Source organism: Scyliorhinus torazame, chromosome 20 (assembly GCF_047496885.1).
Source record: "Scyliorhinus torazame isolate Kashiwa2021f chromosome 20, sScyTor2.1, whole genome shotgun sequence".
NCBI lineage: Eukaryota > Metazoa > Chordata > Chondrichthyes > Carcharhiniformes > Scyliorhinidae > Scyliorhinus > Scyliorhinus torazame.
Window position 1 is genome coordinate 15,420,592 of NC_092726.1, and position 13,598 is coordinate 15,434,189.

At 42.7% G+C, this 13,598-nt stretch overlaps 2 protein-coding genes across 2 annotated transcripts in view; both read right to left on the minus strand.

Annotated features, from left to right (window-relative positions):
- The window catches only part of LOC140396903 (uncharacterized), a 117,290-nt gene extending 114,794 nt beyond the window's left edge, over positions 1-2,496 (minus strand). The window contains exon 1 of the mRNA XM_072485757.1: positions 1,688-2,496. Within this exon, the coding sequence (XP_072341858.1) occupies positions 1,688-1,690 (3 nt within the window). The 5' untranslated portion in view covers positions 1,691-2,496. The remainder of the gene's footprint in view (positions 1-1,687) is intronic.
- A 2,642-nt stretch (positions 2,497-5,138) lies between these two features.
- Positions 5,139-13,598, minus strand: part of gnsb (glucosamine (N-acetyl)-6-sulfatase (Sanfilippo disease IIID), b) — a 59,755-nt gene continuing 51,295 nt past the window's right edge. Inside the window, exons 10-14 of the mRNA XM_072485763.1 lie at positions 13,116-13,214; positions 9,273-9,383; positions 7,929-8,036; positions 7,534-7,694; positions 5,139-6,249 (exon numbers count right to left, since the gene is read on the minus strand). Coding sequence (XP_072341864.1) covers positions 6,237-6,249; positions 7,534-7,694; positions 7,929-8,036; positions 9,273-9,383; positions 13,116-13,214 — 492 coding nt within the window. The 3' untranslated portion in view covers positions 5,139-6,236. The remainder of the gene's footprint in view (positions 6,250-7,533; positions 7,695-7,928; positions 8,037-9,272; positions 9,384-13,115; positions 13,215-13,598) is intronic.

Here is a 13,598-nt window from a genome sequence, read left to right on the forward strand (position 1 = left end):
TTTAATGAACCCCGCCATATCATTTACCCAGGCCTCTAGTCCGGGGGGTTTCACCTCCTTCCACATGAGTAGGATCCTGCGCCGGGCTACTAGGGACGCAAAGGCCACGACATCGGCCTCTTTCGCCTCCTGCACTCCCGGCTCTTCTGCAACTCCAAATAGAGCTAACCCCCAGCCTGGTTTGACCCGGGCCTTCACCACCTGCGAAATCACTCCCGTCACTCCCTTCCAATACCCTTCCAGTGCCGGGCACGCCCAAAACATATGTGCATGGTTTGCCGGGCTCCCGCCACACCTCCCACATTTGTCCTCCACTCCAAAGAACCTGCTCAATCTTGCTCCCGTTATGTGTGCTCTATGTAGCACCTTAAATTGAATCAGGCTAAGCCTGGCGCATGAGGAAGAGGAATTTACCCTGCTTAGGGCATCAGCCCACATACCCTCCTCTATCTCCTCCCCTAATTCTTGTCAACAGCAATTTTAAGTGTGGTGCATGTCACAGTTTCAGAACAGGTCACTACTTCAGAATTGAAGCTCAAGCACAGTGTAACAAAAGCAAAAGGAGAAAATACCTAAAGGAACAAATATCACCATCAACATAAATAATCCTGCTGCAACAAAAAAAAAACCTTTAAAACTTCTTTTAAGGTATTGTACATACTAAATCCAAGATAGTTGAAGTACTTAAAAAAAAAATAGAACTGAATATTCTATTTCGTTGTTCAGAACTTTTCATAGTCTATGAAGTATGACCAAAGTTTCACTGCACGAGTTTGTTCAGATGTCAATGATCCAAATGTACTCAAATTTAGTGTGTAGGAACTTTATTGTCTCACAAAAACAATTTATATTTATATCGCACTTTTGAAGTAGTACAACAGCCCAGGCATGTCATTGGATCATTATCAAACAAAATTTAACATGAAGCCACAAAGTAGTATGAGGGCTTATGACCAATAGCTTGGTCAAATAGGTAAGTTTTAAGGAGAGTCTTAAAGGGCGAGAGAAAGAACGTGAGATTCAAGGGAGGAATTCCAGAGATTAAGGCCTTGCGAGCTAAAGGCAGGCCCATCAATAATGGAACAATTCCTATCAGGGATGTGTAAGAGGCCACGATTGGAGGAATGTGGATTATAGGGCTGGAGAAATTAGAGGTAAGAAGGGGCAAGGCAATGGAAGAACTTGGAAACAATAATGAGAATTTTAACATTGAGCTGTTGCTTAGGTCAGCAAGCACATGGTCAATGGATGAACAGGACGTGATGAGAGTTCGAAAAAAAGCAGAATTTTATATAATCTTATACTTATGAAGGGTAGAATGTGGGAGACTGTCCAAGACAGCACTGGAATAGCCAAGTCTAAAGGAAACAAAGGCACGGATGAGATAGGAGCAGAGTTGGGTGTGGTGTTGGAAGTGGTCTTGTTAATGGCGTGGATGTTGATGGGAAGCTGACCTCAGGGAAGGTTGTGAAGAGCCCAGTTCAGCCTTGGGCAATTGGCACGTAATCATAGGGAAGGGATTTAGTCCTGATTCACTTTCTGTGCCATTATATGTCTGTCCTTTATTTCCATCGCAGCAGAACACCTGAGCCCGACAGTGTCAATAGTTCATACACACCTGGTTTCCTCTGATCTTACGTCACCACTTCGCTGAACCAAAAGTCAAAAGAAGAATGTAAAATATTACCATTTTCAGAATGAAACCTTCAACGGACACTTCTCCTTTCAAAATTGCGCTGTGTCAGTAAATCCTCTTGTGCCAGCTCCACAGGACAGTGTCGATGGCTTCTTACCTCCGCTCTTGGTCGAAGCATTTGCAATTTTAAATGCAAAGGCTCGTCAAAATGAGCTATTGTTTGTTTGGAAAAAGCTGCTTCTGACCACAGCTCTGTATTTTGCATAGCTTCCGTTCAATAAGTGAGCACTAGGGAAGTAGATCAATCCCTGATCTAGTCGCTGATGTTTTTGCCACAATATCGAAAGCCATTTTGGAGCAGAAGGATTGAGCTGTCAACAAAAAGCAAAATGCTCTGGATGCTGAAAATAGGCAATTAAGTTTTTTTTTAGTGCAAATACTCAGCAGGTTTGACAGAATCAAGGGAGAAATAGAATTTGATGCTTCTGGTCTGATAACTGTTCAGAACTCAAATATGTTGCAGATTAATAGAATTTGAATGGTAACAGGGCAGCTTGCATTTATGTAGTGACTTTAAGAGAGGAAAACTTCTCATTGTGTTTCACCGAAGTGTCAGTGCATAAAAGCCAAATAAGGATATTGTTGAAGGATGATTAAAAACTTGGCCAAAGCTGGAGGTTTTAAGGAGCGTATAAAAGGAGGCAAGAATTGTTTTGAGGAGGAAATTCTGAAGGTTACAACCTTGATGGTTGAAGGCATGGCCAGCAATGGAGGAATTGAGGAAGCTGGGGGTGCACAAGGGATGAGTTGGATGAACATGGGGATCTCAGATGATTTTAGGGCTGAAGGTGGTTACGATTTTCAGGAGAGACTTAAACACAAGAGCAAGAATATTAAATCTGAAACATTGATGGATTGGGAGCTGAAGTAGGTCAGTGAGAATATTCTGTTCTCACTGCTCCTGCTGATACAGTTGCCAAATGGTCTCATTGTGAATGCTTAGGATAGCCCCAGGAATGACTCATCCACTTTGTTCAGCAGGCAAGGTTTGTAGAGCTGTTTGATTGACATCTTGAATGCCTTGCAGCAAGTCATTTTTCTATAATGTGTTTATCTACACAGGATTATGCACGGTGAAGTGGAGAAAAGTTTATAGTTGATTGGTTGGCACTTGGAGGTTGTAAGTGGCCTCCTTCTCCCTTCTGTAGGGATTCTATGGAAGACCTCTGCTTTGTTGTCAATTTTAAGATCATTTCAAAGACTTGCTAATGGCTCTTCGGTTCTGTGTCTATCAATACTGGGAGAATTGGTACAGAGACATTGAGAGATATGGGGGCTATCAGAGATATGAAGGGCATGGTAGGTTTGAAGGCCATGGGAGATATTGGAACACCAGAATAGGGGAATGGGACATGGGAGCTTTGGGAGAGTGAGGCTTGAAGGCCTGATAATCATGGTTACAGCTGGGCTTCTATCCCGGTGAATGGAGGAGGGCCTTGTACTCTGCCAGCAGAACAATCAGTCTGTCTCTATTTCCGTTCAAGCCTACCTCTGGAGGCAACCAGCCTGATTTTGTCCCAGTCCCCGAATCAAAAATTGCATGTAGGTGGTGGGGGTACTCCAATTGAGGCAGGAATTTTCCTGACTCCTGAGACTCATCGCCTTGATGAAAATCTGGCACCTCATATCTGTATCCCACATTGCTCAGATCTCCTTTCACAGACAGGGCAGGACACACAATCACATTACGAGCACTTGCTGACAGCAAGTATTTGGAAGTTACAATTGTGTGGTGTCAATATCAAGGGCAGAGGGCTTAAAAGGAAGAGCTATTGGCTTTAGATCGTACATTGAACTTTCTTGGAACATTATAGAAGTACCAATGACAAAGAGCCAGCACTTCCACAACAGGAATTCCAAAATCCATTTTGTTTTCTCACTTGAAAAGCAGACCTCACCATAATCAGACAAACCCATTGAAGAATGTATATGCATATCACTGTCTCACACTTCCATGAGTGTTTGGGGACCTGAATAATGCTGTAGGAGTTAATTCATAAGCAAGTGTCGAGTTCATTGTGCTCGCCTGGGAAGGAGATGAGGTGGTAAAGTTGATGGAAGATGGATCCAGGCTGCCAGAAACAAACAATATCTTTGGAAAACTGACAGGGATGGGGTAGGTGACATTGTGGTCAAATCGAAGACAATGGAGATAATTCTGCTAGATATAATGCAAAGTAGTCACAATTTGAGCAACCCTTTATATTTTTCCCCCCTTTGTAGTGCACTCTTGAAGATGTGTTATGCCTTTCATCCAGACCAGAAACATGTCCAATGAGGGCTTCAGCTAACATGGGGCTGTAAGTATTAACGTATGAAATTGTTTTGGCCCTGCCCTAGGCAACTGTGGTATTAGAGGTATTACGGTACCCGATAGGCTGGAGCACCATTGGTGGAAACTGTATGCTTTCTATTGGTTAGGATGTATGGCAGCTCCGCCCTGCTAGGCAGGATATAAGAGCCCATGCCGCCTTCATTCTGTACCTGAGCTGCTGGGGGAAACATCTAGCTTATTAAAGCCTTCAGTTGGACTACAACCTCGCTTTAGTGGTCATTGATTGTGCATCAATTTAATAAGCTAGTTTTTTTTTTTTTTTTTTTAAAAAGAAAGGATGGAGCTCCGAAGCAAGCTGGAGTGTCTGCAACTCAGCCCCCACGCGGCGAACTCAGCGGCAGTCTTCAGGCACTGGCTGGCGTGCTTTGAAGGGTATCTCGGGACAGCCGAAAACACACCCACGGGAGAGCAGAAAATGCAAGTCCTGCACTCAAGGGTGAGCCCGGAGATTTACACCCTCATCGAGGAAGCGGAAGACTTCGATGCAGCAATAGATCTGCTAAAAGGACATTATATTCGCCCGGTAAACCAGGTCTACACCCGGCACCTGCTTGCAACAAGGCGACAAACCCCTGGAAGAATTCTATCGTGCACTCCTGGTTTGGGGAGAAACAGGGCTGCTGATCGACTGATTGGTTCATTGTAAATTGTAAACTGTAAATTTAAATCATCAATTGTAAATAGTTACAAACGCTGTACGGAGGTATTACGGTACCTCCATAACTAATTCTACCACGTGGCCATGTTTGTAGTATCAGGCCACCACCCCCGCCGGACTCTTTTTTAACAGGGGGTGAATGTGGTATTAGAGGTATTACGGTACCTGATAGGCTGGAGCACCATTGGTGGAAACTGTATGCTTTCCATTGGTTAGGATGTATGGTAGCTCCACCCTGCTAGGCGGGGTACAAGAGCCCGTGTCGCCCCAGCAGTGTTCATTCTGTACCTGAGCTGCTGGGGAGAACATCTAGCCTATTAAAGCCTTCAGGTGGACTACAACCTCGCTTTAGTGATCATTGATCGTGGATCTGCTACTTCGTGTTTATTCAAATAGCAGCAAAACACCACACCCAGTCTGAATAAACAATCAGCTTTAACCAGTATGAATCATTTCAGAATTCACATAGGTGCATTTTAATTTCTCATCACTTTCTCCTACATTGAGAAACAGCCTGATAATACAAAAAGGAGAAAAATGCAATAAACTTCAAAATTCAGACGACAAACCTCAGTTCGCAGATAACAGATAATTTTGCAACATTCATTCTCTTTCAAGGATTTCCATTCGTAAATATAGCAAAAACAAGGGTTATTTTCAGACAATTATTCCAAAGAGGAGTTTCCCTTCATTGGGTTTAATGCAGTAATTCTCCAAAATGTTTCCAGCATGTGGGAAAATTCTAATGCATGGAATAATGGTGATTCAAGTGGGTTAGTACAAGGTGAAGCAAAACATTAAAAGCGTCTGACATGCTAACTTTCATATAAATTGCCCTTTTTATCATTTACATTCAGTGTAGAAAGCGAGCAGAATAGATTGAGATGGCTCAGTTACTTGTAATTTCACAGGAGAGTGCAGGTTTTTCCTTCTCAGCAATTCAATCTTATGTCGGATTTTACTAAATTAAGTCACTCCAGGCACCAAAGTTCATCAGTTCATTGGTTGATGTCACACATTCAAGCCCATTAAGGAGTTCTGCTCTGATGGAAAACAATCCCAGCTCAGCTGTTCACTCGGAATTGATTCTTACATCAGTAGGGGAAGAAACTTGAAAAACAACAAAACCAAGCCATGGATAGGGTGGGGGATATCTGTCATGACTAATAAAAATAGGAACGCTGCAGTTGCCAGCTGAAATGGTTGACGGGTATATGTACTGATCTATTTCCAAACATGTGCCAACCATTAACAGTGTGAAACTATATTGAAGTCATCATGCCAAAACCATTGCTGGGTTTTCCGAAAAAGGCAGGAGGCTAGCCCAAAATTGCATGAGCAAAGTTCTTGTGTGGAGTATTCAACAATAAAAACAATTCATATTCTTCCCAATTTAAGTTATTGCACGCTTGACTCGTTTGTGGACCCAAATCTCTGGGTTTACAACAATTCACATTCAGATGTTTCTTTCCTTTTGGAGGCAGGTACATTTTGTTTCCCCAAATTAAATATCAGAAGGGCAGGAACTCTTCCGTAAATTTATCCAACTAGGAATCAAATCTGTAACAGAGTGTAATCAAATAGTTAGGAAACCTCAGGAACTCTTTCCTTCCCCCACCTTACCAGAGACTGTTTACAGAACCATAATCCAGTGTAGTTCAAATGAGAATTGTTAACAATTGCTGAGGCTGAAGTTTGTCTCTACAGGCCACTGAAATTGGTTTATTTATATTCAATGGCCAAACTTCAGGTACTAAAAACATTCATGAAAATCATTGAATTGTCTTCCTTCCTCAGTGCGAGATTAGGTTATACAGTCCAATTTCCATTCTGGAGCTTTTATGGATTAAGTTAATTCCAGTTGAAGTACAAAGTCCTATCAGGAATCATTTCCATGCCCAGAGATATGGTTGGGTGAAGATAAGAAGTCATTTCCTGCCCTGATCACTGCTCAGTTTATATGGTTATCCATTGGATAAGATTAGTCTTAGCGGTGATGCCTTATACATTCAAATGACATTCACTGCTCGGCCTCACACAAGAACGCTGTAAATTCTGGCAAAGGACTCAGAGGAGACTGTTGCCTTTGATGCCAAATTCCAACAAGAGTCACAGTGCCTTCTTGGGAGAAAGGTAGTAATTTCACTTCAGGATTCAGGAAATTATAAAATAGAACAAAATATTGGGTTTACATAGCATCTTTATCAACCACAGTTCATCACAAAGCATCTTACAGCCAATTAAGTGGCATCACTGTGGTGTTTCGGAAAATGACAATCAATTTGACACAGGAAGCTCCCATGAACAGCAATGTGCTAATAACCAGATCCTGCGTTTTAGTGATGTTGGGTGAGGGATAAATATTGACCAGCACACATGGGGGATGATTCCCCTGCTGTTCTTCCACTGTCATGGGATATCTTTTCACCCGCAGGCAGATGGGCCTCAGTTTAATGTTTTATCCGAAAGATGACAGCTGAAACAGTGCAGCACTCCCTCATTACTGGATTTATTTGATTTATTATTGTCACATGTATTAGTATACAGTGAAAAGTATTGTTTCTTGCATGCTATACAGACAGCGCATACCATATATAGGGAAGGAAGGAGAGACTGCAGAATGTAATGTTATAGTCATAGCTAGGGTGTGGAGAAAAGATCAACTTATTGAAGTGTCACTCCAGATTTTTGTGTTCCAGTTCTGGATTTGGACTTCAACCAATAATCTTTAGACTCAGTACAAACACATGACAGGTGAAAAAAAGAGAAATTCAACAAATGATTGAGCAAAATTCAGAGTGCAGACATGCACCTTCATCATGATCGGAGCATGCTAACACTTACCCATCTTCCTCTGCCTTGATCAAACGGCAATCATTGCCGGAACAAGATTCCAGCTTTATCAACCGCTGGTTCATCTTCACAAGTAGTGAGGGGTCCACAGTTTTGGCAATATTGATCAGTTGGTGTGGGTCAGAGGTCAAGTTATAAACTTCTACAAAGGACTGAAACCAGAAAGAGCACAAATAACTAACATAAATAATTCAGAGTAAGTTAATGCTATGAAATTTGAATTTATTTAAAGTGGCATGTACATCAACCAAGAGACTATCATTTTCAAATATCAGTGAACAAGAAAACATTGTGTATATGGGATTCCATTGCTTGCAGAAAACACACCTGCATCGATTGGCAGCAAAATGATGCACACAAGCATTGGACTGAGAAATAGCACCTACCTCACTGTCAGCAAATTCACAGTACTGTAGATTGCTTTTAGATAATGTCCGCACACAGGCGTATGTGTTGTTAAAAGCATCTTCACACACGCAATCAGGAAAACATTCCTAAAGAAAGGAGAAACCATTAAAAGGGAGTGCAATGCTTTGAAACTCAAACAATTTTTTAAATTTTTTTTTTTAAATTTAGAGTACCCAATTATTTTTTTTCCGAATTAAGGGCAATTTCGCGTGGCCAACCCACCTAACCTGCACATCTTTGGGTTGTGGGGGTGAAACCCACGCAGACAAGGGGAGAATGTGCAAACTCCACACAGACAGTGACCCAGGGCCGGGATTTGAACCCGGGTCCTCAGTGCCACAGGCTGCAGTGCTAACCACTATGCCACGTGCCACCCTGAAATTCTTTAAACTCGGCTTCACAAGCACAGCTTGTTAAATCAACATTACTTCGATTATATAAACTTTAAAAGCAAATTTTTAACCACAGGTAAAATGTTGAAGTCACCTACTCCCTCCCTCTTTGATGCTTGCAGTGCTGGTTTATGAGGCAGCCCAATTTTTAAATTTTTAAATTATTACTTTATCAGAGTTCCAAAGCCAGAGCGGAGTGTTGTCAGGGGAAAACCCCTAATCCAGCTCCTTGCCTGCTCCAAAAAACAATTCAAATTGAATCCAATTCATGGTCCCCACAAGAGAGACATGCCAGATCCAGGCATTACACCTGACCTCACGCTCATGCACTCATGTTCAGTGAACACTGGTTAATGATTTGAACACCAAAGTTAAGTCCAGGGCTGTCCTTTTCCACACACAATCTTTGCAGCGGTCCTTGAATGGTGGAGAGAGATAAAAAGTCAATTCACCCTGCTACATTTTTCCTTTAGTTCAAGAATGTGTGGCTAACTATCAGACAGCAGCTAAATAATTAAATTCATAAAAGCACTTGATAGTTTTCAGCTGTCACCCAAATTGGACTGTTTTTGAATCAATAAAAGGGAGCAAACCTAGAATTTTCTTTGACCTGCGTGGCTTTGTCCAAATGGAACCGTGAACCACTGCGCCATCAGGAAAGTCAATGCTGATGCTTTAGTCAACATTAGCTCACCTGCACAAACACTCCACTCTGTGGAAAAAGTCTCCCAATGCTGATTCAATAAATGAAGCAGTTGAAAGAAAAACCTTCACTATTGAGAACCTTGCCGTGATAACACCAACACCAAGGCTCTCCAAATGAGGAATGCAGCGTCTTTTTTAATATCAGATTCTGCCCTGAAGGCAGCTCGGGTCATTTTGTATGTTAAAAATCTATATAAACACAAGCTATTCTTGTAGAATACTTACAGCTACACCTGGTCCTACGTTGGGGCATGCAGGGTCTGTCTTGTCATCACCTTCTCCAGTATACTCTACCAGGAAATCTTTGCGCCAATGGGTTTTATTCTGTGAAGAATCCTGGAATAAATGAAAGAAACAGTGTTATAACAAAAAGGTGCTAAAAGAACTGTCCTTTCTTCAGAGTCAGTTATGACAAGAAGAGTGAAGTTCACATACTCTTCAGACTCTTGATTGTTAACCAAACATGATCTAACCAGTTGCATCTCGAATCAAACAATCAGTAATTGAAATATGATCTTGAAGTGATAGGTTGTGAACAGTTCGAACTGTTACTCATCCAAGCACAGGGAATATTGGTCATGGTGTTCTTTGTCCTCAAAGTCTTTGCACAGCAAATCTCACAATTTGGCAGGACAGTGAGCCAAGGTGTGAGCTTTTGGTTATTGGTAGCATTCCTACCCTTACGTGTGCCAGGGTTTAAAATCTGCATCAAACTATCATGGTGAGTAAACACCGGAGCTTCAGTGCAAAGTTCCGGATTGATATATGTCACAACTGTTGTAGACGGAGGCAAAGACTCCACGAGAGGCCAGGCTGACAGGGTACATCTCACTTTATTCCACACTAGTCACAACAATCACTTGTCTCCACTCCCTGCAGGATATCCTTCACCGAACTGCTTCCAGGTTGGGGTTTATCTTCTGTTTGCCTGATGCCTGCCTGCAGTTGCCACGCCTGGGACTCTTACTTGTTACTGGCGGCTTTTCTACTTATCGGCTGGGAGTGGAGCATGGGGAAGATTTTGGTTGGCCTGCTGCCGGGCTGAAAGTGGAGGAGAACATGCTCGATTTTGCAGTTTTGGGCCGGGTGCCGGAACTGTGAGAGCAGCAGAGTAGTGGCCCAATTAATTGACCATGTGTACGGTTTGTACTGATGTTGGTTTTCTTGCATGGTTAGGGGATTGTATGGTTCTTATTGTATTTTTCTTTGGGGCTAGCAACTGGATTCTCACCAGTTGCGGCCCTCCTTCTGTGCATTGGGGATTAAAGGGTCCCTCCCGGTGCTAATGAGGGGGAGGGGGTGTTCTCTTGCTCGCTCCCCTCAACCGAGCATTGCCTGTCCTTTTCCAGTGGACTGTGCAGATTCCGGGCGCCTCTTCACCGACATGGGGCTGTTGCTGGAGCTGGGGAAGGTGGGCGGGGGAGCATGCGCTGGCTTGAATGCTGGCTGCTTTGCCTGGTGCTTAATTGTTTTTGTTTTTTTTGTGGTTGCTCTGTATTCGGTCTTGGGTTTTTTTTGTAATGGGAGTACTCACTCTCTCCCGCCATGTCCCATATCGGTGTGTCCTTTTCCAGTGGTCTGTGCTGCTAGTTTGGGCGCATTTCCGTCGACGTGGGGATACTGGGGCTGGGGCCGGGGGGAAAGAGGAGAGAGAGTTGCTGGCAGTTTTGGTATCTTGTAAATGCTTTTCGCATATTACCGATTCTTGTGCCTGCTTTTAGCATGTTGCTGATTCTTTTGTATTTTTGAGTTCTCAATAAACATAAAATATTTGTTGGAGGGGAAGCGGATGCTATACAATCTCTGTCCCTACAGGGGGTGGTAACAATAACCCAACAGCAGGCCAAGAGATCTTAACCCTGAGTCCCTCGGGCCTCACCAGAGTATGATCCACCTGGTTGCAGGGTTGGGGGGGGGGGGGGGGGGGGGCGGAAAGAAGAAGAGCTACCCCTTTAATTCAGAGGCCACTGGAACATAAATACCCCAGCCCAAGCGTTCGAGTTTCTTATAGTCATCACTTCAGAGTGGTCGCTTGCCTGGGACTTCAGTAGTAGACTTTTGTTTTGGTAGTTGACTGTCCCCCTCACCCCTGCAATCATACAAGCTATGGGATTCCATAATATCCTCTTGCCATATCAGACTAATTACCTTTCGGCTGATGTAAATATGACCAAGAAAGTAGTATTCATGTTGCTGCTCGTCAGTGTTAATTTGAGAATCTTTCACACTTAATATTCAAAAACCATCACCATATAGTTAAAAGATTTTTTAAATAGGAAGAAATTGGTTATTCATGCTTTTAGGGTTGGGTGTGTGACTCATTCTCTCCCAAAGTGCCATACAGTTCCTGTCATCCTCCTGGAGGAAGAGGATATTTGTTATGAGGCCATGTTGAGCACACATCGTCAGCGGAAGATAGCATTTGCATTGTTCTTTTCTTGAACTTTCTGCTCCTGACATCGGAATCATGGTCAACCCAGAAATTTAAGGCCTCCTGAAGGATGATCTTTTCTTCATCTAAAATGACAGTGAGGATTTAATCAAGCTTCCAAAAGCAGTTTCACAGCTCCACCATAGGCAAGATGTCTTGAAACAGACAAATGTAGAAATAACAGACCAAGTATATTCAATCCATCAGTACTTCCACAGAACTTCATTGGAGTAGAACTTTATTGTAAGAGTGGTTCAGTGTACGACGAAACATGATTATCTTGGGAAATTTGCAATCTCAGTGGCACATATATTCAGCAACCTGAGCATTCTTGCTCTAAACGAAGGGTCATTGAAAGTACATGTGGATGGAGACCAATATAAATGGACAGCACCCATTCTTCCCAGAAGAGAATTCCATGACAGCTTTTATTAAATTATAAAGGATAAAAAGAGGGTTGTTTCCATAGCCATACATTGTCACCAGTGCAGAACAGTTTTGACCTTAACATAAAAAGAGTGGATAACATCACTTAACCTATTCCTTCTTGAAGCTCAGCTGTGTTATGACCAATTGTGTTGCAAGTCATCAAACAAATCAGAGGAATCGGGCAACACTGCATTCATTTATCCATTTTGGTAAAATACTTAAATATATTCTTTTTAAAACTCAATCATGGATGTGGGTATCAGGACAAGGCTGCCATTTATTGTCCGTGATATGGTGGTGACCCTTCCTGAACTGCTTCAGTCCATGTGGGACAGTGCTTCAACAAAGTAGGAACTTCCAGTAATTTGACCCAGTGAGGATAAAGGAAAGCAATACAAGATAAGTTGTACTTAAGAGGTGGCGATTTTCCAAAGGTGGTGTTGAAAAAGCCTTGCTGAGTTGTTGGTACACATGCACTGGTGGTGGAAGCGAATGTTTGATGTGGATGAGATGCCAATCAAGCGGCCCAGATCATGTTGACCTGCACTCATCCAGGCAATTGTTTACTTGTGATGAACGGTTACTGCCTGATCATCATGCAAGGTGATGTCCCCTTTAAGACCAGGCTTGGAACCCTGGGGACTCCGCCTCTGGCTCCGCCCATCTGGGAGCCATACATAAAGGCCTGCCTCATGGTCTGTATAGCAGTCAGCTCTCGTCCAAATCTGTAGCATAGTTATTAGCCTAATAAAACCTTCTTTACAGTTTAATCTCCAAGCATCATTATTGAGGGTACCTCATTACTCACAGCTATTGGTGACTTGCAAGCAGTTGAAGTAACTCACTGCAGAATACCTAGCTCTGATCTGCTCTTGTAGCTGGTACATTTAATCGGGCTGGTCCAGTTCAGATTCTGATCAAACATGATATGGATGGTGGTGATTCAATTATGGGACTGCTACTGAACGTCATGGGGAGATGGTTCAACTCTCTTACTGCAGATGATTGTGGTACCATTTGCCATTCAGCTCAAGCCTCCTTGTTGTCCATGTACTGCATGTAGACACAGTCTCTTTCAAGATCTGAGGCGTTATGGCTACTTTTGCATTGTCGCTTCTCATAGTCAATGAAATCAGCACAAATGGAACAAGCAGTTTCATCATATCACTTCTAAAGAGTCAATGGGAGTAAAGGCAGATTCTACTCACCATCAGGGGAAGGAAAGATTTGCCATCCATGCTTTGCAATACATCATATCCAGCAATATTCAAGAATGTGGGGGCCAGGTCTATATTCAATATGGGTTCCTGTGCAATCAGATAAAAAAGATGGAATTCAGTTGCATGGCTGATTTCCTCCCAAATACAGTACAAAGCCCAGAAACTAAAACAATTTAGTTTCTGGCAATGTATTTACCTCTCTCTTAGTCATCAAACACAAAAGACATGGGGCTGGATTTTCATTGAGTCAGGGAGAAAATAGCAGCTGGTACCCAATCAGGACCATTATGAGGCTACATCCTGCACTTCTGGCCTGGCTGGCTTAATTGTGGCGATTGGTGTGTCCTAGTCCTTTGCAATTTTCATGCACTAAGGTTAGCTTTTAAAGGACTCGTGGCTCATGAAGCTCAGATGTTGTGAGCCAGAGTCTGGATGAGAGAAACTTTTGAAAGGCAAGCTGGAGAGGTCTCA